Source organism: Pteropus medius, unplaced genomic scaffold, assembly GCF_902729225.1.
Source record: "Pteropus medius unplaced genomic scaffold, Ma_sr-lr_union100, whole genome shotgun sequence".
Taxonomy (NCBI): Eukaryota; Metazoa; Chordata; class Mammalia; order Chiroptera; family Pteropodidae; genus Pteropus; species Pteropus medius.
The window spans coordinates 19,909,044-19,934,524 of NW_024340849.1; the positions used below are offsets into that span (position 1 = coordinate 19,909,044).

At 39.5% G+C, this 25,481-nt stretch overlaps 2 protein-coding genes across 10 annotated transcripts in view; one reads left to right on the plus strand and one right to left on the minus strand.

Moving 5' to 3' along the window:
• Positions 1-1,893: 1,893 nt before the first annotated feature.
• On the minus strand, positions 1,894-19,092 carry LOC120585790 (basic proline-rich protein-like). 5 transcript variants are annotated; one of them, XM_039842169.1, is made up of 2 exons: positions 16,611-19,092; positions 1,894-1,934 (listed from the first exon to the last, which is right to left on the minus strand). In XM_039842169.1, the coding sequence occupies exon 1, from the start codon at positions 18,832-18,834 to the stop codon at positions 17,938-17,940; it is 897 nt and encodes a 298-aa protein (XP_039698103.1). In that variant the 5' UTR covers positions 18,835-19,092; the 3' UTR covers positions 1,894-1,934; positions 16,611-17,937. The 5 variants fall into 5 exon arrangements, with proteins under 5 accessions (XP_039698103.1, XP_039698129.1, XP_039698112.1 ...); XM_039842195.1 differs by lacking the exon at positions 1,894-1,934 and having other exon boundaries at positions 10,869-16,716; positions 17,826-19,092; XM_039842178.1 differs by lacking the exon at positions 1,894-1,934 and having other exon boundaries at positions 10,869-16,782; positions 17,826-19,092.
• The window catches only part of SMAD2 (SMAD family member 2), a 74,519-nt gene continuing 67,236 nt past the window's right edge, over positions 18,199-25,481 (plus strand). For 2 of the 5 annotated variants that reach the window (XM_039842119.1, XM_039842136.1), the window contains exons 1-2: positions 18,292-18,340; positions 18,671-18,755. The gene's annotated coding sequence lies outside the window, so the exon portion shown is untranslated. Of the gene's footprint in view, positions 18,341-18,670; positions 18,756-25,481 lie in introns of all 5 variants that reach the window. The other 3 variants (XM_039842129.1, XM_039842152.1, XM_039842146.1) reach the window with 2 other exon arrangements.

A 25,481-nucleotide genomic window follows, 5' to 3' on the forward strand; every position in this document is an offset into this window, starting at 1 on the left:
TAGTACCAAACCATATTGTTTCTGCTGTTGTTCTGAATTTACATACATTGAGATACATTTTTCAACTAAATCCTTTGGTCTTTTCTTCATCTTTGTTTATTTTAACTGTGTATCATTTTCTACTATTTAATCATATTAATACTATTAATGGCAATAGTTATCATTTACTGAACGCTATAGGTAATCCTAGTAGCCACTTACTGAATATTTTGATGCATCTAACACTATGCTTAACATGCTACCCCAATTATTTTTTCCAACAACCCCATTCGATAAGCACTATTACTATCTCCATTTAACAAAGTAGGAGGAAAGGCACATAGACAATGTTGGAGCTGGGATGGAAAATTATTTGTATCCAATTCCAAAGCATGTGCTTGTCTGGCTAAGTGATAAAGCAATCCCTGGTAAATTTCTTTTTGGCCATAGCTATCAGCTTGCCACTGTAACAGTAGGTCCCATGTCATTGTCTTTGTAATTTTTACAATTCTCATCATGCTTTGCACAAAGCAGGTACTCTATATGTGCCAGGCATTCTGCTAAATTCTTTATAGGTGTTAACCGATTACTTGACCCTCATAACAAAACCTAGAGATCTGTCTTATTGTTATCTCTATTTTGCAGAAGAAGCTAAAGTTCAGAAAGATCAAAGTGATTTGCCCAAAGTGGCCCATTTAAGCCAGGAACCATGTCTTGAAGTTTTTCCTGCCTCTACTAAGTCCCTGCCCTAAATGGGCTTCCTGAGACTCTGCCTTTGAACTGATAATTTGTGAGGCCTGGGCTTGCTTGTTGAGGATGCCCCACTCTCCCAAAGCCCAAGTCTGTGAGTTTTTGCTTTAGTCTTCTCCCTAAGAGCCTGTTAACCAACCTCCCAAACAGCAATATTTCCCAAACAATCTATTAGACCATATTTAATTAATGCTGTTACTCGAATCTTCTATATCCTTTCTAATATTTTGTCTACTTGATATAGCAGTTTCTAGAAGAGGCAGATTAATGTTCCACATGTTCCAGATTAATGTTTCTTGCATTTGGTGACTATAAATTTGTCAATTTTCCCTTATAAATGTATCAGTTTTTATTTTGTATATTTAAAGGCTTTGTGGTTGGATAAACATAAATTTATAATTATTAAGTAATTTCATTAGATTATTACTTTTATTATTTTGTGGTATATCCTATCCCTATATGGGTATCATGCCTTAAATTTTATTTTGTTTGATATCATGTGTGCTATCCCCACTTTCTTTTGGATAGTATATGTATGGGAAATATTTTCCATCCTTTTATTAACTTTTCTGGATGGTTTTGTTTAGGTGTATTTTATAAGCAATATATAGATGAGTTTTTAATCCAATTTGATAACCCCTGTCTTTTAACATGTGAATTGAATCATTTTCTATATGTTAAAATTATTAATATAATTTAACTTGATTCTATCATCTTACTTCGTGTTTTCTATTTACCATATTTTTCTTTGTTTATCTCCATTAGAGAATTTTGTGTACAGATAAAATTTTCTATAGCCCCTATTTCTAAATCTCCTTTTTGGAAGCCATAGATATTGCTTTTATTCTTTAAAGTGTTTCTTTAAATGTTTAATTTGTACATATTTAAATGTTTAATTTGTACATATTTAATTTTAAGTTTTATAACAAATTATTTAATATTTCTATCCTTCTTTTAAAATGATAAGAACATAAATACACTTTATCTATTGAACACCGTGCCCTCAATCTTCTTATCATTGTTCAGAATATTAATTTACCCTCTCTTTTAGGAACATATATCATCATTTTTATTTTGTTAGTCAATATTAATTAAATTTATGGAAACGTATTTTCCATTCTGTACTCTCCACTTTTTTCTTCTATTCCATGCCTTCTTTCTTTCTTTTTACTTCTTTCGTTTTTCTTTCTCTTCTTCATTTCTTCCTTGTATTAAAAAGTTAAAGTATTCTCTTTTAGTGAGGTAGTAAACTCTCAGGTTATGTATATGTGTCTATTTTGCCATTTCTTAAATGACAATTTAACTGCATATAAATTCTAGCTTGCCAAAAACATTTTCTTGCATTTGGGGGATATTAATCCATTGTCTTTTGGCTTGTATTAAGAAGTAAGAAGCCAGCTATTAGCCTAATTGCCATTTATTTTTAGGTAATTTATCTTTTTCTCTAATAATTCTTAAAGATTTTAAATTTATTTTTTATATTTTGTAGTTTTTACTATAAAGTATCCAAGTGTGAATTTAGTTTATTTTTCTTACTTGGAATGTAGTACTTTTAAACCAAGGACATGTATTGTCCTTTAATTCTAATAAATTTTCAGCTACCACCTCTTCAATTGTTGTTTCTCCTTCATTCTCTCTATTTTTTTCTTCTGGAATTCTTATTAGATGTATTGTGTACTTTCTCAATTTATCTTACATGTCTCTTAACTATCCTTTAAAACTTTTTATGTGTTTTGTGCTTGCATTCTGAGTGAATTGTGATACTATCATCTAATTCACTCCTTTTGCTCTTTAAAAGTGCCTAGTGGCCTACTGAGTTTTTAATTTCAAAATCTGTATTTTTATTTCAAAATTTCCAATTAAATTTGTCATCTATAGCTATTTTTATTTCTGCCTGTTTGTTCTTTTGTCTTTCATTTTATGAATATGATTTTAGCATGTATCATGCTTATATTTAAGTCTTTTTCAGAATAACCTTCAAAATTTATTTCTAATAGACCAAATTTGTATTTTAATTACTGATTTTGATTGTTTTCTTTCTTTGCCTTAGATTTCTTCCTGTGCCTTGCATAATTTTAATTCGCATAACTCACTTTGAGAAGATTTGTTTCTATCTCTCGTCCCTATTTAGTAGATTTGTGATTGCTTCTTATTAGTTTCCCCCACTCTCACCCCAGTATCTCGGTCTAGGTCTTATATATGCAACTGGTGGATTCTGGCCTGATAATGGTACTGAAGATGCTTCAGATCCAGTCATCAGGCCTGTGGGCAGCTTGTTGCAGTTTCTGGCCATGGGACTGTGTTTCTGTCTCCTATCATCCTAAATTTCCCTCCTTCCTTTATAAAAGTTTTAAGCACCCATTTTAGTCAACAAATTTTCTTTTTCAGCTTCTTTTCATCATCAGGAAAGTGATCCTGGCTTTGATACTTTCCCATGTGGAATACATTCGATCTCCATTGTTCTGGAGGAGTTGAACTCTTAGCCACTGCTGCTGCCTCTAGATCAGAAGCCCAGGAAACCATAGCTTCAGCCTTATTTACTGCTTTATGTTTCTATATTGTTTCTGGGTCACGGAGATTTTTATCTTGTTTTTGAACCTGGTTATTTTACTTTATTTTTAATAGTCATCCATTACTGCTATACTTTGGAGTAAAGGCGATGCTTCAGAATTTGCCATCTCCACTGGATATTTTAGCTCCATCATTTCACAGTAAAGAGGTGAAGGGATAGTCCTCAGATTGAATACTAGCGTATGTACTTATTTATTTACACTTTATTCTATAAATGATCTGAGGAATTTTATATAATACTTAAAATAGTGAAATATAAGTAAGTTTTAAGAAAAATGTAATTTACAATAGAATATTAATATTAGGAGGAAAAGATAAAATTCACATATTCACATACACAGATTGTAAGGTCCCACATTTTGGGTGGTATCTTTGGCTCTGAGCTTCCAGGATAGCCAAAGCGAATAAACGCAACAGATTACTTAGTTCTCTCTTTCTACAGTTCTTTGAGAAAAGGAAAGTTTTTTCCTGGCAACAAGTTCTAAGACAAATTTGTCCTGGGTGCATCATAGAGGAGCACTGAGAAAGGAAGTAGATGATGCCTTCAACAACTTTGTTATAACATTAGTTTCCCGATGAAACCCTACGGCATAATGCCCGCTCAGCTAGCATATGGCAGAGTTGAGACTAATTCAGGTATGAGTTTTAGTTAGATATTCTTTAAATCTCACAGTACTGCCTCCTCTCTGGGTCTCTGAAAGATCTCCATGTATGAACCATGCGTTAGATCACTTTGACCAGCATGAGGCAAGAGGTGACTCCTCTTATTGTTTATTTTATTGTTTTTGTTGTTGTTAAAAACAAAACAAAAAAAACAGACAACAACAACCAAAAAAAACAGGAAATCAACTCAAACTAGCTTTATCAAAACAAAAGTTTTACAAAATTTTTATAGACTCATGAAACCAAACTGAATAATTATAGAGAAGGCAGGGTAGCTCTGGCTGTAGAGACAACTGACTCATGGGAACCAAACACCGCCAGGATCCTCTCTCCATCTTATCTTTGTTTCTGTCTTGTGTTGCCCTAACTCCTTCTGCCTGTGAGGCAGTGTAGGTGGTCATAGGCAGCTGCAGCCTCCCATCCTCTTAATCAACAAGGTAAATTATGCTTCATCAATGGATCGAGTTAAAACAAACCTTGGGGAGGATTGACTGATGTGGTTTGGATCATGTGCTCACTGAGGGCCTCGACTAACATTTATTAAGCATTTACTATGTGCCAAGCTTTGTACTAGATCTTCGTGTGAATTATATCATTTAATCTTCAGAATAATCCTGTAGGAAAGGTAGAAGGCAAATAAAAAACAATCACTCTTCTAAGGCCCATGGCCTTGGCCTCTCAGTTTTTGATCCCTCTCCTGAAATGATCTTACCCTCCACCCAACCAAGTCACACCCTCCCATAGTCATACCCTAAACTTTATCTTCAATAACTTTATAATCCTAATTTTAAGTGCCCTGGCTCAAACATTCTTGGATCTCATTGGGTTCTCTAATTCATTGATCTTATCACCTTTCACTGCCTTATGAACACTTTCTTTCCCCTCTCCCCACCATCATGCCTTTAATTCTTTCCCTATCTGGCTTTAAAACTATGGTTTATCATTGTCCTAGTTAGGTTCACTCCAAAGCTGACCCTGAGTCCAGGATTTGAGTGCAAATAGTTTATTTGGAAAACGATCCCAGGAAGTAGGGGTATGGGGAAGTCAGAAAGGGAAGAGAAAGAAGCGAATAAAGAGCATTTATTGAGCAGGTGTGTAGAACAGTCCTTAGTTATTCCCCGCAACCCCCAGCCATCCATCACTGGCTGAAGGTCATTCCTGGGACACTGACATCCCAGTACTGTACACAGGCCAACAGAGAAAGCCCTTGGATGGAGAGTTGCAGGTGCTTGGTGTAAAAAGCTGACAAGATATACTGTTACGAGGAGCACTAATAGTGATGGGGCACTAATGACCATTACAGTCACTTTATCGGATATGCCCCTGCTTGTATCTCCATCCATTGTGTTCTTCTAGTAAAATCTCACTCCTGGTGAACCCCAGTCTCTATCTAATCTGAGCACCTGAATGTGGCTGGACAAAAGCAAGCAAACGTGCTGATTGGTCTCACATTGAAATGTCTACCAACGTCAAGTGAATCTTTACTTAATTCTTTCTCCTACTCTCTGAAACATCAATTTCAGACTTTCTCATTTCATGAAACCTGCAAAAATCCCTTTCTCCTCCTCACATTTGATTCTTCTTGCACCTTATTTCACTAAGAAAACAGATGTTATCAGAAGAGAGCTTCCACATGTTTCCCACTACCACCTACTGATACCTACTTGTACACTCTGCCTTCTCTTCAGCTTTAACAGACCAGTATTTCCCAACCTCTTATTCATTATTACACCTTTTAAGGAGTCTTTTTATATATATTTTTTCCTAATTGCACCCCCCCACACCCATGATATTATAATACAACAGATATATATCTGTTCATGTGCAGCATGAATATCTGAGATTTATACATATAAAGAGCAAGAACCAATTTTCTCCCCAATTGAGAATGTTTGCAACAGGTGAACCATCCATGCTGCCAAGCCCTCCACTGTGTACCAGGTCCCATACTCTCTCACCAATTTAAGAACATCACTCCTAGTTATCTACTCTCTCCTGTACTCCTGCACTACCATTTCTTCCTTTCTATTAGATCTTTCCCTTCAGCCTACAAAAATGTTGTATGTTCTGGCTTATTAAATCTTCTCTTAAACCCACATCTGCAGTCACAAGTCTGTCTCATTTTTGTATTACTCTTTACAAAAAACAAACAAAAAATCCTCGAAATACATGTCTATCTTTGCTGTCTTTATTTTCTCTCCTCGATTCTTTCAACTCATTCTGATCAGACTTTCAGCCCCACAGCTTTACTTAAACTGCCATTGTCATGGTATCAATGTTCTCCACCTTGCCATGTCCAAAGGTCATTTCTCAGCCTTATCTTCCTATTAGCAGCATCAGGCACAGTGGATCTTCCCTCTTCATTGAAACAATCACCACTTGCTTCTGGTTTACTTTTGACCATCTTACTCTCCTTGGCCAAATTTTCTTCATATTTTCTCCAGGTATGTCCTATGGCCTTTTCTTGCTTTTAACCACCCTCTCTCCTTACATGAGTTCAACTTTAATGAGCCCTGTACTTTAAACATCATTTCTCCCCAAAAGAGGTGGGGCCTCTGTCTCCTCTCCTTGAACCTGGACTCTGCAACTGCTTGACCAATAGAACATGGTAGAAGTGACACTGTGCCAATTTCCAGACCCAGGTCTTAAGATGCTGGCATCTTTAACTTTTTCTTTCTTAGGACACTCGCTTTGGGAGCCTTGAGCTGCCATGTAGGCTGTCTGAGGCCTCTGGGCTGTGAAGAGACTGGGCTGCATAAAGAGATTGTGTGGAGGTGTGCTGGCCAACAGACATGTGAGTGGAGATGCCTCCAGGCAATGCCAGCATGAGCTGAATCAACCCACTCTTCAACCTTCAGGTTTCCCAGCTCAAACCCTGGAAATAGCGGAACAGAGACAAGGCATCCCCATTGGGTCCTGCCCCAATTCCTGATACACAGAATTTGTGGCAGTTTTATGCCACTGTGTTTTGAGGTGGCTAGTTACACAACAAATGATAACTGAAACAATCCATTATTGTAATTACTTCTCAACTCCTTTGCCCATCTCTCAATTCTTTATTTTCACATGGTGAAAACTCAATCTTGGCTAATCCAACTCTCCCATTATTCCACACCTGCAACCTCATAGCTGAATGTGCCAGAAATATTCATCTTACTCAGCTTAAGAGGCAGGTCTCTAAAATGGCCCTTGCCAACCAGCCCCTGCACCTCCTTTGCTCACTCTGCTCCTTCTTTGCTATGCCCTAACTGGCCTCCCTGATGTTTCTTTCTCAGGGCCTTGTACTCACTCTTTCCACTGCCTGAGAGCCTCCATTCCCGGATCTTCACCACCTGCATATCTTGGCTCCAATGCTACCCTCTCAATATGGACTTTTCTAACCAACCTACTGAAAATGGCAAATAGCCCTCTACCCCTACTCCAGCATGTCCTGTTCTCCTTCCCCGCTTTATTTCTTGCCACCAAACTTAACACTCCCTGCTATTTACTACCCATTTTCCTTATTTTCTATTGCCCTCCCTTCTGCATCTAGAATGCAGTCCCTGAGAGAAGCGAAATTTTTGTTTCATTTACTGCCATTTGCTGTTTTCTGGTATCAGAATAGTGCCTGACACATAGTACTTAATAGATATTTTGGAATGAGTGACTCTTCATTCTGGGATGTGCTTCTACAGGCAAGTTCCTGCTAAAAACTGCAATAGAAATTCCCCTACACCCGTAAGCCTGGCTCTCCCAGTCTTTGGTAACTCCTTACTGGGGACAGTTCTACCTCCAGCACCTTTAACCACTTGCCTCTTTGTTCTTTCTGGAACCCTTGGGCTACATTGCTCCTATATCTAGGCAAAAGCGCATTTTGATGAAAGTGGTGATTATTTCAAAAAGCTCCCAATTGCAACTCTTGTTCTCCCCTGTGCCCATGCACACATACTCTTTAAGTCCCTTGCATCCCAGGATGCAGCCCCGTCTTGGGAACCCAAGCCCAGAAGTAGAACCAAGGCCCTAAAGAGATACACATTCATTTCCATGGTAGTTGCCAGTGTCCAAGCTCCAGGTCTTAGAAGATCTTTTCATCGCCTTTCCCAGTGCTAAAGAGCAGATATGCAAACTAGACCCTGAAGGTCAGTTAAGAGAGAACAGAGCCCCATCCCTGCTCACATGATCCAGGAGGTTGTCCACAGGTCTGCTGCACTTGGTATAGATTTCCTGGTTTTTACCTCAATTGGAAATGTCCACTGTAGCTCGTTGATCTTAGGCGTTATTTCTATGGGAACTTTTGTTGTTTTTAAGAAAAATTCCTTCTTTGGGGGGTCATTTGAAGATTAAATGAGATAAAAGGTTAAGAATCCTGTGCAATGATAGAACCAGCCATAGAGTTTCACTCTCTCAACCTCCTCCACACCACCTCCCACATTCCCAGTGGAGCTAGAAGTTCATTGAGACAAGGAACCATACCTGCCACCTTTTCGCATTCCTCAAAACCCACAGAAGAGCCTCCCCCACAGTTGTCTCCTCTAACAAAATAGAAGACCCTACGGGGCAAGGACTGTGTCCTATTCCTTCTCTCCCCAGCACAGTGCACACTCTCTAATACAAATAGATTCTCCAGGAGCACTTCGAATGGATAGAAAACTTGGGTCCTTGGCATCTTTGAACAGAAGTCACAAAACGTCATTGGAGAGATAATTGTTTGATTAGCTTGGTAAAATATTTTATATATTGGCAACCAATTCCAATAGCAGCAAGGCTGTATATGTTTACCAGGCCTTCAATATCCATTAATAAAACTTTATTAAAAACTTGGAGAATTTTGTAAACTGATTGGCAGCACACTTAGTGACAGAGAATTAGAAGAGGGGAGAAGTTTTAGAATAAAGGTATGGTCTAGAAAGTAGTAGAGAAACTTATATAGGAATGTTCATAGCAGCCTTATCTGTAATAGTTAAAAAGTGGAAACAACTCAGATGTCCATCAGTTGATGAATGAATAGACAACTGTGGCATATCCATACAATGGAATATTATTTGGTAATGCAAAGTAACGAAGTACTGAGACATGTTACCACATGGATAGACTTTGAAAACATTAGACTAAATGAAAGAAGCCAGTCGCAAAAGGCCACATACTGTATAATTACATTTTTATGAAACATCCAGAATAGGCAAATCTGTGTGAGCAAAAAAAGTATATCAGTGGTTGGCTAGGGCTGAGGTAAGGGAAGAACGGAGAATGAATGCTAATGGTGAGATTTATTTTGGGGGTCATGAAAATATTCTAAAATTAGATTGTGATGGTCATATAGTTGTGTGGATATACTAAAAACCATTGAATTCTAGTTTAAATGGGTGAATTAATTATGTTATGTGAATTATATCTCAATAAAGTTGTTTTTAAAAAGTAGCAGAAAAAATTCATTGCAAGTTATACCTCAATAGGCTGTGAAAAAAAAAAACTTTTCTAAATAATCTTTATTTGTAATAGTTCTACTTGGTGCTTCCTGACAAGTGAAAAACCAAATTGCTAAAATCTGGGCCTTTAAAATCCTCACACATAGGCCAGGAAGCCCCATTCGCCATTGACCAGCTGATGGGTGAGAACTCACAATGATGAGATGCTAAAGATGCCAGCAAAGCTAATGCTGCCTGACGAACTCAGGGGAGGGAGCTGTAAATGAGGTGAGTGGAAAGATATTCCAAGTATGCAGCATAATTAGGAAGGAAACAACAAAATCACATTTGTAGTGTAAAATGTAAACACATATCTGGAAACTGACAGCTTGTAAAAAACACTATAGTTTTTGTGTAGACTTCTCTCTGGCTAGCTGTTGGATTTAGGAAGTCTTCATTTCAGGTACCAGTATGGTTGGTGTAGTTGTAAAGAATGCTGATCTGAGACTTAGGACACCCACTTTCTAGTCCTGGCTCTGTCATTTATTCACCATTCAACAAACAACTATTGTAAACCTATTGTATATCAGGTACTGCATGTAGCCCTGGTGATCCAAAGTTCAAAGACACAGACCTACCTTAGGGATTTTATTTTTCAGAGAAAGGCAATAAAAAAGTATAAGTGCTATGATGAAGGAAGGGACCTATTCTCTCTTGAGGAACGAAGAAAGAAGAGGTAGGAGTGAGGAAGAGGCTTACCGTTGATTGAAGTCTACAGTTTCCTTGTTAAGTGTTTGCTTGTCTTACAAGCATCTCAGCTCCTTGTAGAAAGGGAGACTTTTCTATCTTATTCATTTCCTAAAACAGCTTTATTGAAACACAATCCTCTTACCATACGACTCATCCATTTAAAGTACACAATTCAACAGTTTTTAGTATATTCATAGATTTATACAATCATCATGATAGAATTTTAGAACCTTTTTATTACTGCAGAAAGAAATCCTGTACTCATAAGCAGTCACTCCCCCATCCCACCCTCTTCCACTTTTAGGCCTAGCCAACCACGAATCTGCTTTCTATCCTTACAGATTTGCCTATTCTGGATGTTTAATACAAATGGAATCATATAGTATGTGGTCTTCTGTGACTGGCTTCCTTCCCTTAGCATAATGTTTTCAAGATTTATCTATGTGGTAGCATGTTTCAGAACTTCATTACTTTTCGGGACTGAATAATGTCTCATTGTACGGATATAACGCAATTTGTCCATTCATCAGTTGAAACAAGACATTTGACTTGTTTCCACTTTTGGCTATTATGAATAATACTGCTCTGAGTATTTGCATACAAGATTTTGAATGGATATGTTTTCCCATTTCTCTTGGGTGTATACCTAGGAGTGGAATTGCTGAGTCACATGATTACTCTGTTTAATCTTTTGAGGAACTGCCAGACTGTTTTTCAAAGTGAATGTACCATTTTACATTTCTCCCATCAATTTTTCTACATTCTCTATTCTTGCCAATACTTGTTATTTTCTGTCTTTTTGACCATAGATAATCCAGTGGGTATGAAGTGGTCACATTATTCATTTTTGTATTCTTAGTGCCTCAAAAGAGAACTTGGCACAGGTAAATGCACAATTTTTTTGTTGAGCAAATTTGAGAACACGGTGGAGCTTTGTCATTTGGGGGCTCCCCAGTATCTGACCCCCTTTCCCTTATTTGGGGTAATCTAATGACTACTGGTAAGAAGCGGATCTTAATTACAATATAGAAGCCAAAAATGTCAGCTCCTTACTTTCCCAGCCCTGCCTGCACTACAGCAAGAAACACATGCTAAGCCTGGTAAACCTAACGGATCTGCCTTGGCTTCAAAGAGGGAGCTCTGGCAATGCAAATTAGGTTTGGTGGAGAATCCATTCTGACGGCAATAACATGTACTGCAGTGACATCTGGTTTCCAGGAGCAACAGTGCTGGTAGTGCCAGTGGTGGGTGGTAACAGTGTCCGGTGCCATCGAATTAGAAATGTGAACCTAGGTATCCTGTATTGGATAGTGGTGGCAGTGATGGTCTCCTCCTTCAACATGCTGTTTCGTGATATTTCCTGTGATCCTAGCTGCTGCCCAGACTTCCTTGTCCTTGCTTATTGTCCGAGCCTGTTTCTACAGCCTTCCCAGCAATTGTGTCAGCCACCCAATATCTTTTCAACAGATTCCCTTCTCCTTAAATCAGCAATGTCAGTTTCTTCTGTTGGTTACAACTAAAAATCCTGGCTGTTACAACGAATACTGGATGGGTGGGTGGATGGGTGGATGAATGGATGAATGGGGTTATATGAGTAGGGGTTCATCAGGCACAAATGTATTCCTGGTAGGACAAAAAGCACAGTATAGCCACTGGGGAATGAGAGAGTATGGTACACTGGGAAAATTGCCAGGAGTTCAGGCTGGCTGGGGTATAAGAGTAAGGTGGGGAGTGATGAGGTATAAAGCTAAAAAGATTAGCTTAAGACAGATCATGAAGGATCTTTTAGGTTATGCTGGAGTCTTGATTCTATTGAGAAAAAAAAGAAAAAAGAAGACAACTATCAATTTAATCAAGATAGTAATGTTATCAGATTTGAATTTAGAAAATATGCTATAAAAAAAGAAAAATCCTGGCAGCAGAGAGAATAAATTGGAGGGGACTAAGATTGGATACAGGAAGACCAGTTAAGTAGCTATAGCAATAATTTAGATGAACGATGACAAAGGTCTGAATCAAGGAAGTGAGCTTGAAAAGGAAGCATTGGATCTGAGATACATTATGGAGGTAGAGCCAAGAAGGCTCTACCTCATTTCCATATTTAAGAATTAAGAAAGATCATGGATGACTCCACATTTTTGGCTTAGGTAAGTTAGTAGATGGTGATGCCATTTATGCATGCATTCATCCACCCAACAAAAATTTAATTAGCACTTATTATGTGAGGTGCTGGGTACAATGCAGTGAATAAAACAGACCTGGTCCTACCTTTGTTATGGCAACAATTACTCTATATCAGGCTCAGTTTATGACATCTCAGATTTTCTAGGCCTCACCATCTCTGGGCCCCTCAGCCTCTCGCTCTGTTTCAGCCGCTACCATGAGTGACTTAGTTAAGTCCTTTGTGGACTTAACTGTCCAAAGCCCATCAGCCACATACCCACAATTTCCCTCATCACTTCTGGACTCCAGGGCAGGGCACCTTGCTTTTTGAGTGGCTATCAAAGAATATAGATAACACAACTGGAAAGTGTGGAAATGTTAGTTTCCTGTGGGATAATCTTTGACCAATAGGACACAGATAAAAGTTTCTCTTTCTCATTAAGGCAAAGTCTCTCTCTATAGTCTGTTTTGGGGATGTCCTGTATGGCCAAGTGGTTGCACTTATCAAGAGACTGGCTGTTTTTCTTCAAGACTTGTCATGAAGCAGTGGTTAACACAGTAATGCATCACGGTGCATTGCTTCCCATTTTCTTTGCCTTTTCCCTCACTGTTGCTGCTTTGGGATAATACCTCCTAAGTAAAGCATCATTGCTTACTTAATCCTTGCATCAGGCTCTATTTTCCAGGGAACTAGGCTAAGACACACCTACATAGGAAGGAGATAATGAGTTCGAGTGAATTTGAGTGAAAATTATTTGCCCATTCAAAAATAGTAATTTACTGAGTGCCTCCAAGTGTTTGAATTAGGAATACTATGGTGAACAAAACAGACATGCTTCCTGCTCTTGTTGAGTCTACATTCAGTGGAGAGTGGTAACGAATGATAAATCCCTACAGAAATAAAAGAACACGTTAATTCCAGACAGTGATAAGAGTTTTGAAGAAAAATTTAAAAGGTGATATGATAGTGTGACTGGTATATGTGTGAGGGTACTAATCTGGATTGGGTGGTTAAAGGAGAAAGAATAGGTAGAAGATGGAGGACAGGTCTTTCACAAAAAGTGGCTGAAAGGACAGATCTGGAGACAAACAGTTCTGTCTGGTGCTGGGGATTTAGGTGTGGCTAAGAACTTTACCCCTATTTTCACTGTGATATAACTGGTCAGAACATGTGCATAGAAGGTAATGGGAACAGGGAGATTAAAGACTAGCAAAGGTATGGGTGAGGATGCTGACCAAAGAGAGGCAGAAGAGTTAGTGAGCAGTGCCCAGAACAGAAAAAGTAGCCAATATGTTTATAATCCCTGGCACTAAGTGGCCACAGAACTCTGGAGAAGCCTGGTCATTGGTTTTCTTATCTGTAAAATAAGAGCATTGATCAAGCTCCATGATTGTATGAAGGCAAGGAGGAGCTGATATGAAATCTCTAGGTAGCTATGTAATTTACCCCTTGAAATACACCATTGAAAAAGTCTTTAGGACTCGGTAGTAATTGGCTCTCTCCCACCATTAATTACATTCTGGCCACTCATCAGCTAACACTATTGTCAGACTCCTTCAGCAAAATGTCTTTTTCATAACTGAGGACTGTTTACAGTAAGGACAAACAATTGGGGCTCATTAATTCAATCATTAGGACACTGATTATACATCTATTGTCTACTCCAGTCAATTATGTTAAATAAGCTCTTCAGTCTTCATCAGAACAATTATGCTAATATGCTTGAAATTTCCCAAGAGTATTATACCTTCATACACTTACCCTGCCTAGCAGCGGCCTCACTCAGTCAATATTGTCACACACAGATAATTATAAATAAGGCATAAAGCCCTATTGCTGACATACAACTACCAAATTATACCCTTACAATAGAACTTTAAACAATTCGTGTATTTATTCTTTCAGAGTTAGACATTGGCTTGTTTAGTTTTTTTTTTTTAAATATGTAGATCTTAGATAATATTTAAATGCCTTTATGGGAGTGCTCATTGCATTGGAATTATATTGTAATTTTCCAAGTAATATTTGAGCAATCATTGGATTAGCTATCCAATGATCAATTGATCCAATGATTATTTATGCCTTTAAATATATAGCCAAGAAATATTAATTATCAGATGTCTGGAGAATGATGAGAAATATAACTTGTTTTTGCCAAATATTTTTCTCTCAACCAGAGCCAACATCTCTCAATCTCTTTCTCTTTAAATCTAGAAACTCCTGCCTGTACGGTTTGTATTCTTGAATGATTTTGGCCATAGAACAAGAATTTCCCATCATAATCAACCAATGCTTTTATGATAGGCACATAACAGATACCTGATAAACATTTGCTGGATTCAATTCTTTTTTCTTGTTTATGCTTTATTCTTGTTTCCAGCATTTCCCAGCATATGTTAAAGTTTTCATTTTTAACACAAACTAGCATGTGAATAAGGAATGTGTGTGTGTTTAGAGGCAGATGTATACATCTTCAATATAAGTTCATTTAAAACATGAAATTTCATCGTATTGAGATAAAAATCCAGGTGGTTTCGGATTTTTTCCATTATCATTTACAACAAAAGTAACCTCACACTTTTGTTCTTTAGAATTTTTACTTAGGTTACCTATCTCATTTAATCAGTGTCCTTTCAGATGCAAATAACTGGATCTTATCCTTAAGATATAGTAATGCTCACTGCAACTTAGTTCCACCAGGATGAGTGAATACTGAGATTGGATGCTGCAAAGATAATAGCTAAATTGAGGGCAAATACAAACTGGAAGGATGGGGCAAAGCTGTGTAGAATGTTTGCAGATCTATGACAGACACAGAATTCTTTTGCTACACAAATGCTGGATTTCACCTTACTTTAGTCTTAATATTTTAGTAAGGGTACGGGAGGACGATTGAGAATGAAATGCTGTATAACCTAAATAGGGAGACAAAACATACACACATGAGAAGCTAAAACATTGCTCAAGACTAAAGTAACAGATCAAGGTGTTAATCAAAGTGAAATCATGGTATGTATATCATTCTGACTGTGAAAGGAAACTCATAGGTGAGTGATATCCTTTTGGTTAGAGTAACCAGGAAGGGCTTTCTGGATTTACCAAAGAGATGGACTATGAGTTATGTCTTTTGGAAAAATCAGTATTTATATATATTCTTTAAATTCAAGCTACATAAAAAATATTTTTTTCCACTTATGACTTCCAGATTCCCTTTTCAGAAGTAACCATTACCATTTTTTTGTCTTTTCAGTAAATTTAACTACTTTTAAATTGAGTTGATTTTGCCTTCATTGATTTTGCAATGTCATGAGTAATGAAGAGTTAAACTTGGTATCTATCCATATAAGATCCACTTAATGTAATTTATACAATAAGGACCTACTGATTTTAGGTTTTGAGGTACCCTAGTGGATTTCCAAGTTGATTGTTGCCACGGCAATCCCTGCTTTATCTGCCTTCAGTTTCTGTCTTGACCCATTTTGGTTTAGATGCATTTCTAGCAGAGGGGACCGTAGGCATGCTCCTGTTTCTAAGCCCTTTGGGAACTGCATTGGTAGCCAGATTGCCCCTCCTCCTCTTTCCTCAATCCTACAGATCCTGGAAGGCTTCCTAAATGGAAAAGTTAGGAACCCAAAGTCTGACACTTTCGGAGAGATGGTCTTACTTACCTCAAGTATATCATCCACTGAATTAACATACCTTTCAAAGTACCCAACTCCCATCCTAGCGGCAGATTCTTTGAGAATCCCAATCAGCCTTGCTTTTGTTTCCATTGCTACTCACCTGGATGAACACCCAAATGTACGCTCTGGTCACATAGGAGAAAATATTTGTGTGACCCAGAGTAGCTTTTTATAGGCCATTTCATATTAAACTGGTTGGCTTGTGTTAGCAGGAAGGACCAAAAAACAGAAATAGGCTTCCTACTTCTAAACTGGAGTCTTTGCCCTAGCCCATCCTCCTTAGTGGCTCTGGGAAGTGGAAGCAGAGGCTTAGGAGGTGGAACAGCTCCACCAATTGGCTTTCTGGGTCTTCTCACAAGCTATTTTAAAAAAAGGGGTGAGCAGAGCTGCTTCTAAAATGACAGTGGAAGAAAACCACCCTGGAGGTCAACTTTTGAAGAAAGAATTTCTGCTGAGTAGGTTCATCTTAGCATAAATGCATGAAGGCAACAGAAGGGAAGAAATATTGACAATTATTTTCTTTTAATGTCAAAGCCCTATGTTATTCACTTTGATATTTATTTTAATAATCACACAACATATTTGAGTAGCTATCATTACAGGTGAGTTCCACTTGACAAAGATCACAGATTTGGAACAGAGTTGAATTCAAAACTATTGGCCTACCTCCAGGGTTCATGCTCTGCATCACAACCTCTCGAAGAGAAAAGTACTTCTATGTTTGAGGAGAGAGATGGTGGAAATGAAGATTTTGAAGGGAAATCTGGAAAACCTGTAAGGCTCAAGGAAAGACCAAATCAATCTCCAGAAGGCACCTTCCTCAGGGAAGCCTTCATTTCTGAAAAGAATGCATATTTCAAGAACTCTATTTGAAATGGTCATTTGTTACTTCCTGTTAATTGATTTGTATTTTTAGTGCCCCCTTCCAGCTTGTTTTGAGTTAATGAAATCCATGAAGGAGCCCATGAGATCGGGCGCTGGACAGGGAGCCAAGAAAACCATGTCATGTCTCTGCCACCAACTAACCTGTATGAGACCTAACTCCGCCCCACCCCGCCCCAACTTTAAGTTCTATGGTGCTTCCTGCCTAACAGTTTAATACTTGATGTGACTGATTAGTTGGGTTCAATATTCCAGCAGAGATTTGGGTGTCCCTAAGGTAAAAGCGAAGTTACCCGGGGTCCCCATCAGCTTTGAGCAGCCGGCAGCTTAAGGCCTTGAGGCGCAGATGTGTGAAGTTGGGCCTAAGAACTTCACCCGAACACGGAGAAACGAAGGGGAAGCTAATTCAGCACTTAAGGGGTATCGTGCTTACCTTTTAGACTTCACAAGGATCGTTAAGACAATGCATTATTATCATCATTTTCCCAAAGAGAGAACCAAGATTCAGGTTAAACAAAACTACCTGGCATCCTCTACCCAGGCCCTGTTGTTCGAGGAAGATCCCCGCCCTGGGCTTATTTACATCTCGGACTCAGCCCTGGTTCACCACCACGAGGGCCCCGCCCACTCGCCCGCTCATTCGCTTCTGGGCGCGCCCAGTGTGCGACCGACACCGCGGTTTATGCGGAATCCTCTTTCTGCCTCTGGTTCGTATGGTTTTCCGCGCGGGCCCCAGGCCTCCCTAGGGGATGAGCACGTGTTCAGTCCCGGCTTGCCTAAAAAAGGTGGGCAGGCGGCGGCCACCAACAGGCCCCACCCAATGGCGCTAGAGGGGCCGAGGAGGAGGACGAGGGCCAAGGCAATGAGGAACGCGTGATCGCCGGGGTCCGTTTTCCCGGAGCGGCAGGATACGTGCTTTCCCCTTCCTCCCTTCCCAGAGCCTCTCCTGGGAGCACACCGAAGACGAAGTCAACCGAAACCACGAGGGTCCCACCCCACCTCGTCCTCGGCTGCCGGCCGCCGGCTGCGCCTCGCCTCACGCTCTACGGGGGAGGCGGGACCAATCAGCGAGCGACGTCTCCCTTCCGATTCGAGGCCTTCGACGCGCGGCTCACACCCCGCGCACCTCGCGCGCTGATTGGCTGCAAGCGACGCCGGTCGGGGCGGGGGGGCGGGGCGGGCCTAAGGGAAAGGAGGTGGGGTGGTAGTGGCCGCGACTCGCGGAGCCCCGCTCGCGCCCTGGCCCTTCCCGGGCGCTCGACCTCCTTCTTTTCCTCCTCCGCTCGCCCCATCTTCTGTGCGCGCCGAGCGCTGCGCTCGGCCGGCGTGCCTCGCGCCCTAACGGGCGGCTGGAGGCGCCAATCAGCGGGCGGCAGGGTGCCAGCCCCGGGGCTGCGCCGACGAATCGGCGGGGCTCGCGGCCCGGGCTGGGAGGCGGGTCTACCGCGCGGCCGCGGTGGCGGAGGAACAGCTCCCAGCTAGCAGCCAGCGAGCGCCGAACAAGCCGCCCGGAGGTGGGTGCGCCGCGCCACTGCGGCCGGCGGCGGAGGGCGCAGGGCGGAAGCGGAGGTGGGCGGGCGTGCGCGGCCAGGGAGGGCTCGGCCGTCCGGGCGGCCCTGGGTGGGGGGTATACGGGCGCGCGCCTGAGGGGAGGAGGGGCGGAGGCGGCGGGACGCGCCTCCCCACCCCCTCCTTCCCGCGGGCGGCGGCCGGGCCCGCGCCCCCTCCTCGCGCACCGGGGCTGCGGGACGGGCACTGGCTGCGGGGGCGGGGCGGGAGGCCGGGCGGCCGCGAGAGTGTTTTCAGTTCCGCCTCCAATCTCCCATTCCCCTCTCCCCTCCCAGCCCCTCATCCCATTCGGAAGAGGAAGGAACAAAAGGTCCCGGACCCCCCGGCTCTGACGGGGCGGGACCCGGAGCCTCGGTCCAGGTAAACCTGCGGCACCCGGCGGGCCTTCGGGGCTAGGGGTGTGTTTGTGTTTGGCTCGGGTCAGTGAGGCTTGCCCCATCCCATGGCCACGGGGGCTGGTGGCTGGGGTGTGGCGAGGTCGGGGCAGCGGTGCACCCGGCCCTCGGGTGCTGGAACGCGGGGCTGGGAAGGCCGAAGGGAAGGGGTCGGCTCTCTGAACTGGCCGCCGCCAGGTCCGGGGCGGGGGCCTGCTGAGGCCCTTCCCCTTCACTGCGAGCACACTTGGTAGTTTGTGGTTCTGTTATTCAAAGCCGGAGGGACTGAGCTCTTGTTTCGGGAGTTGTTAGGAAGCCGTGTTAGAAGCGTGCAATACTTTGCTTCCACTTTTTGTGTTTTTGGTCGTGTAACCTTTGTTAACCATTATAGTCTTGGGGTTCTGAATTGCTTGTGTGTGCTCTCACACAGTCATGTACACAGTTAACATTCTGTTGAGATCCTTCTACTCACTTGTGAAAGTTGCTGTGAGTAGAGCCTATTAGTTTTTATCGCAGAGAGCTCTCTAATATCACGTATTTCAAACTTGGTTTTCAAATTTGTAACTTTGTTTTGTTCTCTCCTGGGGGGATACTGTCCTTGGGTTGGGTACTTTTATCTTTTACTTACTTAACCCTTATGTGGTTAATGGTTTCCTTTTGATCCTAAACAAAAGAAAAACAATTCCTAGGTTGATTTTGTTATTCCTTCCTCTTGACCCTTTAAATAGCTAAATACTACCGGTTTTGTTGTCAGCCTTTATTTAAAAAAAAAACATTTTCAGGTAAAACGAATTTGGAAGTAGCATTTTTCCATTAGTCATGTCTTGTTAGTTACAGTTTATAATATCCTAAATTTTGGTGTTTTAAACTTTTAAAATTACACATGTAGTGATTGTTAAATAAATAAATGATCGTGCAGACTTATTTGGAGTAATTCCATCTTTTTAAAACTGGGTCTTGAAATTTGAATTAACTTCCAGAATCCTGAATGATTGTATAATCTTAGTTCCTTTTCATTTTCTCTTTTCCAATTTCATATGAATTGAACCTGTACCACTGATTGTAAGGATGTTTTTCTTGAGCCTAATTATTTCTTGAGATAATAAATTTGCCATTACTCTGAAATTCTGCTATTCTAGTTTGACGCACTTAAAAAAAGGTTTCTCTTACATAGAGGGTGTAAATGACATAGTTAAATGAAGTTTGAGGAGTTTTAAAGTGACTAAATAAGCAAATGTAACAGATAGGAGAAATAATGTAAAGTGGATTTCATAAACATCACAGTTGTAGGATTTTCTTATTTGCCTTACGAAAACCATACAGGATGTCAATAAAATTTTCTCCACCAAAAGGTCATTTAGCAAACATTAATAGTAAATTTAGAAAGTAACACTGATTTTAAAGTTACTTAGTTTTTGCCATAAAATTAGTTGGGATAGTAAATAAGAATAGTTCAGGTCTTGTGGGCCATTCCTAAGGTGAGTGCCCACTTATACTCTTAATGTTACAATTAATTGACTTTAAAGGAGTTCATTGGCTAGTTTTAATTACTGTAACGTGATTGGAAACATCCATTTCTGGTGTTTTAGTAAGAAATTGCTCTTAGAGTTTTGTTTTTATACTTTGTAGCTACATCTTCTAAAGTGAATTCACATTGTAGGTATTCAGCAAAAGTTTTTTTTTTTTTTTAAGGTTATTACTTACCTATACTTACGTAGTCATAAGTGGTCAAATCTCTACACAATCTGTAAAGTTCATGAAATAATAGTCTTGTAAGAAACTGCAGGGTAATTTCCTGTTGTTTGTGGTTTGTCAGACTTGGTATGTGTTTTAACTCTCAAGTAGGAATTTGGGGATGGCATTGTATATTTCAGCAGAAATTCTTTTTAATAGAAACAGATTGTTTCTACAGCAAGGTGGCAACAGGTCTCCATTTCATTTTCCTGTTATGAATTTTAGAACCTTGTTGCTATAGTCTTGTTACTTCACATTGGGAGAAAATATGTAAGTGAAAAACACTCAGTTTAGCTGCATGATCTTAGACATTGAATTTTTACATTTTGCAGATATTTTCAATTGTGGCTTTTATAAAGATCTGCAAGCTTTCCTTATTCTTGTTTGGTTTTGATTGTTAGTTTTGTTTTCTAGAACTCTGAAGTCCTCGTTTTGTAGCAGCTTTTTTATACAGGTGTTTTTGTAATGCATATAAAGCTGTATTTAGTGCAGTCTGGCAGATGGAGGTTTATTCATATTCTTGGGACAAGAGTCATTTTTAGAGGATGGAGAGGGGCATGTCTTAGATTCCTTATCTTTTGATGGGAGTAGAAGAGCCATTTTTAAGCTCTTAGTTCCTGTAAGAGAAAAGATGTTTTTTTCACTAAGGGTATGTCAGAACATGTGAAGTAAGTTTTCAAAATGAAATTCAGGAGAATCTATGCATTTATTCAGATAACTTGTATTTATTGAACAAGTAGCATTTGTGCATTTATTCAGCAAATAAAATAGCCTTTGCTGTGCTGTGTGTCAAGCCTAGAGCAGGCCCTAAAGTATCTAATAGGAAACAAGTATACTTCTGTTCTTTAATGGAATTAGAAAAGTAGAAACTCCTCATATCTCCTGCCCTGTCCTCCAGTGTTTAGAGTAAGAAAATCATGTTAGTGTAAATTGAGGGAGCTCGTAATACATTACTGAGCCAGTTTTCTAAAGTATACTTGCATTGCTTTCTATAATGTAGAGGACAACATTCGAGAAGATATCAAGTGTTACCTCTCAGTGTCTCTGGGAACAGTCTGTATTTGGGGGTGGGGGGACTTTTCACCATTTTTTCACAGTCGATACAAATTGAAGATATGGCTTGTCTTTCAGAAACGTATTTGTTGCAGAGCAGGTGAACACTTGTAGAGCAAAGCTTACTTTGGCCTTTGTTTACCCACTGCTCATTTAGTTATAGAAACTGGTTAGGGAAAGAAGCAAACTTGAATCAGTCAGGTTCCAATGAAAGCATCAGAAATAAAGTGGAAAAAAAAAAACAAAACCAAACAATTAGCTAAATGAAGAATACAGATTGGGCTGCAATATCATGTAGTGGAAAGGCCATGGGTTTTGGAGAGAGAGCTTTGCTAATAGTAGGTTTCTCAGTTACTATATTAGGCAAATTACTTAACTCCTGAACTTTGGTTTTCTGGCTGAAAATGGAGGTAACACCTATCTCTTAAGGTTATTACAGGAATTAAATGATCCTGATTAAGGTACCTAGAACATTGCCTCAGATATAAGAGTCCTCTCAGATGAGGTCTTGTTCTCTTCTATTTGTGGTTTTCAGTTGTTTTCTTTCTAATCCAAATGTTTTGCCTATACTCTTATCCTTGACCTATTATAAAATGCATTTGAGAATCAGACATTAAGCAAAGAAGGCCTGGGGTAGTCAAACATCCAAATCCATATACCTTAAAGCTTTAGTCATAGAAGAGCAATTGAACCTTCAATCAGAACCTGTTGGCATTTATTTCACGTTATTTCTAACAAGGAAAGCTATCTGGCTTCTAAGCCCACAGTAGTTTAGAAACGAGTAGATTGTGGGTAATGTGGGAGCTTAAGGGATGTGTAGTGGGGGTGAGAGGATGGGGAACTGTTAGCCTACTGTCTATTGTAAGTAAAAACAGATAACAGCCTGTAAGGATAATAGAGGTAATCTACAAGACACAAAAACATATATTCAAAGCCTATCTAGCATGTCTGGGACCATTCAGTACAGGACCAGACCTGAAAGTGTAGTAATGAATGTTCATCAATTAGCTTAAGTCATGTTTGGGGAAATCTTTTTAAGAGTGCAGTAATCTACATTACTTACTTTAGATTGTCATTCAGGATGATTAACAACACGTGTTCTTAAAGCGATAGAACATGTGCTGTATGGAATGACTTATTTAATGGAAGAACCAAAGCACCTACCATGACCAAGATGTTTTTCATTTGTTTTGCCATTCAGTGTGCTATGATTCTAGACTGAAATGCCTTTCCATACCACACCTTTTCTTCAGAGTAAGTCATTCTTTTTGTCAGTCTGCAGGGGTGTCATGTAAAACTTTTCACTCAGGCTGTGAGATAGAGTGTGCTCAAGATTTCTGGGACCAACTAGTGTGGACAGTTGGCTGCTAGTCTGTTGAGGGCTTCTTGCCTCTTATATGTGAGTCCTACCCAATATTAGCCTTGATAATTTTTTTGGATCCTCCTTCCTACCTCAGAGTTACTTTTTAAACCATATATTCCATCAGATGATGATTGATGACGTAATATTTAAGAAAATATTTGGCTATTTAAGTAAAAAACAACCAGGATTTTTTTTTTAACTACTACTACAAAAGTAATCCAGCCTTTTTTGTTTAAAAAATGCTCAGTTAGAGGCTTACTGCTTGTCTCTCATCAATTTTGGTCATTTTTCTAGTTTGGTATAATTGTGTATGTTCGTTTAGGACATATTTCGATGTTGATTTTAGATAATATCTCAAGGATAGTTCTTACCTTCAGTTTTAATAATTTCATTGAAATGGAGAATATAATTTTGCCAAGCCAGGTGGATTTAGACAGTGCCTCTGGTTTGGCCAGATAGCCAGTAATGAAATGTTAGGGTAATTCGATGACTTATATATTTGCCTTACATTCTAGAATGTGAGTAGTTTTTTAGCTCAGTGGGTTCTTTTTAGATATGACTAAACTACACTGATAGGACAGGTGTCTGATAAATTAGATCTATCTTTAGGTTTAATAAGAATGATTAATTCTTATTAAAATTTATGAGTATGAAATTATCACAAATATGAAATTGTCACTGATTCTTCCAAGTAGTTCTGTAATTTTTGAAAAACTGGAATTACTTTGGTCTCAGGACTAAAACAATGGAGTGAGTATAGACTAGGTGCAGTCTGTGCAGTATACATGCCCTGAAAAGCTGCATTTTTTTTTTTTTTTTTTTTGGATAACCTACAGTATCCTACCCCTACCTACCTTCCCTTTTTAGTGGGGAGGGCATAGTTTCAGGAATAATACATTACGTTAGTAAGGAAGAGAAATCCTTCCTTACTACCCACTGGAAGTTCAAGTTTTTCATTCAAAACAGACTCTTGATCTGAGGAAGTAACATAGTAAATCTATGATCTTGTAATTTGCCTGTGTTTAAAGTACATTATCATATGCTGCTTCAGCTTGTTCCAAAAATTCTAAAGAGATAAAGTTAAGGTATTGCAAATATTAAGGAAATGCTCCTTAATCACATTCTTTACAAAATGTGAGGCGGTGAATCTGATTTGCAAAGTTCACAGGATGAACTCATAAATGGTGCATTGAAAGCTAGGTCCATGAGCTTTCTTTTTCCCTTGATTTGAATGAACTATGGAAACTTTTTTGTTGAGTGAAGATGCTCTCTCTGTGGCAGTGAATGCAAATTTTCCAAGTTTAGACCAACCTTTGACTTCATAGGCAGGTGGTTAGGCTGTAGTTCATGTAATCTGGCCAATTAAACTTTTCTTTATAAATTGTTTTAAGTATCAGGAGGGTCTAGCTTTGGCTTGAGGTTTGTGCATTGGCCATTTCTGCTTTAAACTGCTAGTTTTCAAACTTAAAGTGTACACACACATCTCTACACACAATAGCAACCATAAGGTTCTTTAAAAAGCAAAACAAAACATGCAGAATCTCAAAACATAAGGAGAATGGGTGGGTTATGAAGCTCTGCCTGCTCAGTTTTCCTCTTATTCTTACCCTTAGGAAGCCTTGGAAGCTCCACCGAAGAATAATACATTTTAGAAGAAAAATATTTGCTATAGACCTGCACTGTCTAATATGGTAGCCTTTGGCCACATGTAGCTATTTAGCTTTTGAGATATGGCTACTGTGACTGAGGGAATGAATGTTGAATTTAACTTTAATTAATTTTAATCTAATAGAAAGTCCTTTTGGACAGTGCTACTGTAGACTTTGTTTTGATTGCACTTTTACACCTTGAGGACTACACACTGGACATGGGTGGGTGTAAGTTACTGCTTCAGCAGAGGGTCAAGCAGACTCTGGGAATTAGAAGGGCAACTGGAGCACTGAATATTCATGGTTCGAGTCTGGGCCTGTGAAGTCTCCTTATAGATGGATGTTTCTTTATAATCTGGGGATGATAAATCAGCATGTAAGTTTATGTTTACAAGCTGATTATAGAACTACAGATTTCACACAACTCATTAAAGGTGAAAGGAACATAACTCAAGTAGAGAACAGGGAGTCTCTTTTCACAGCAGTCCCCATATAATGTGGCTTTCACCAAACGAATGACCTACTTTTAGGGTTAAATTCAGGCTCTTGACATTAGGTGTAGCAGTTCATAAAATTGAACACATGAATGTTTTCTATTTGATTTTACTTAAAAGGCACATTACCCATCGTTCTCCATGGGGCCAACTTAGATTTCCAATTGTCAGTGTCTTTCCTTACTAGCTTATAATCTTGGAAAAAAGCAGTTACAGTGAGAATGGAGAAATTTGTTTTGTTTTTTTTTTTAATGATTAGTAATTTTTTAAAATTTTTTTAAATGCTGTCTGTTGTCCTGATTTATTTGACTAAAACAGTTGTAAAAATCCAGGTCATAAGTAATCTGCTTTTTTCTCCACCTTGTGTGATACATGTTTGAATGTGGATTGCCAGAAACCTAAAACTGATTTTATACTAT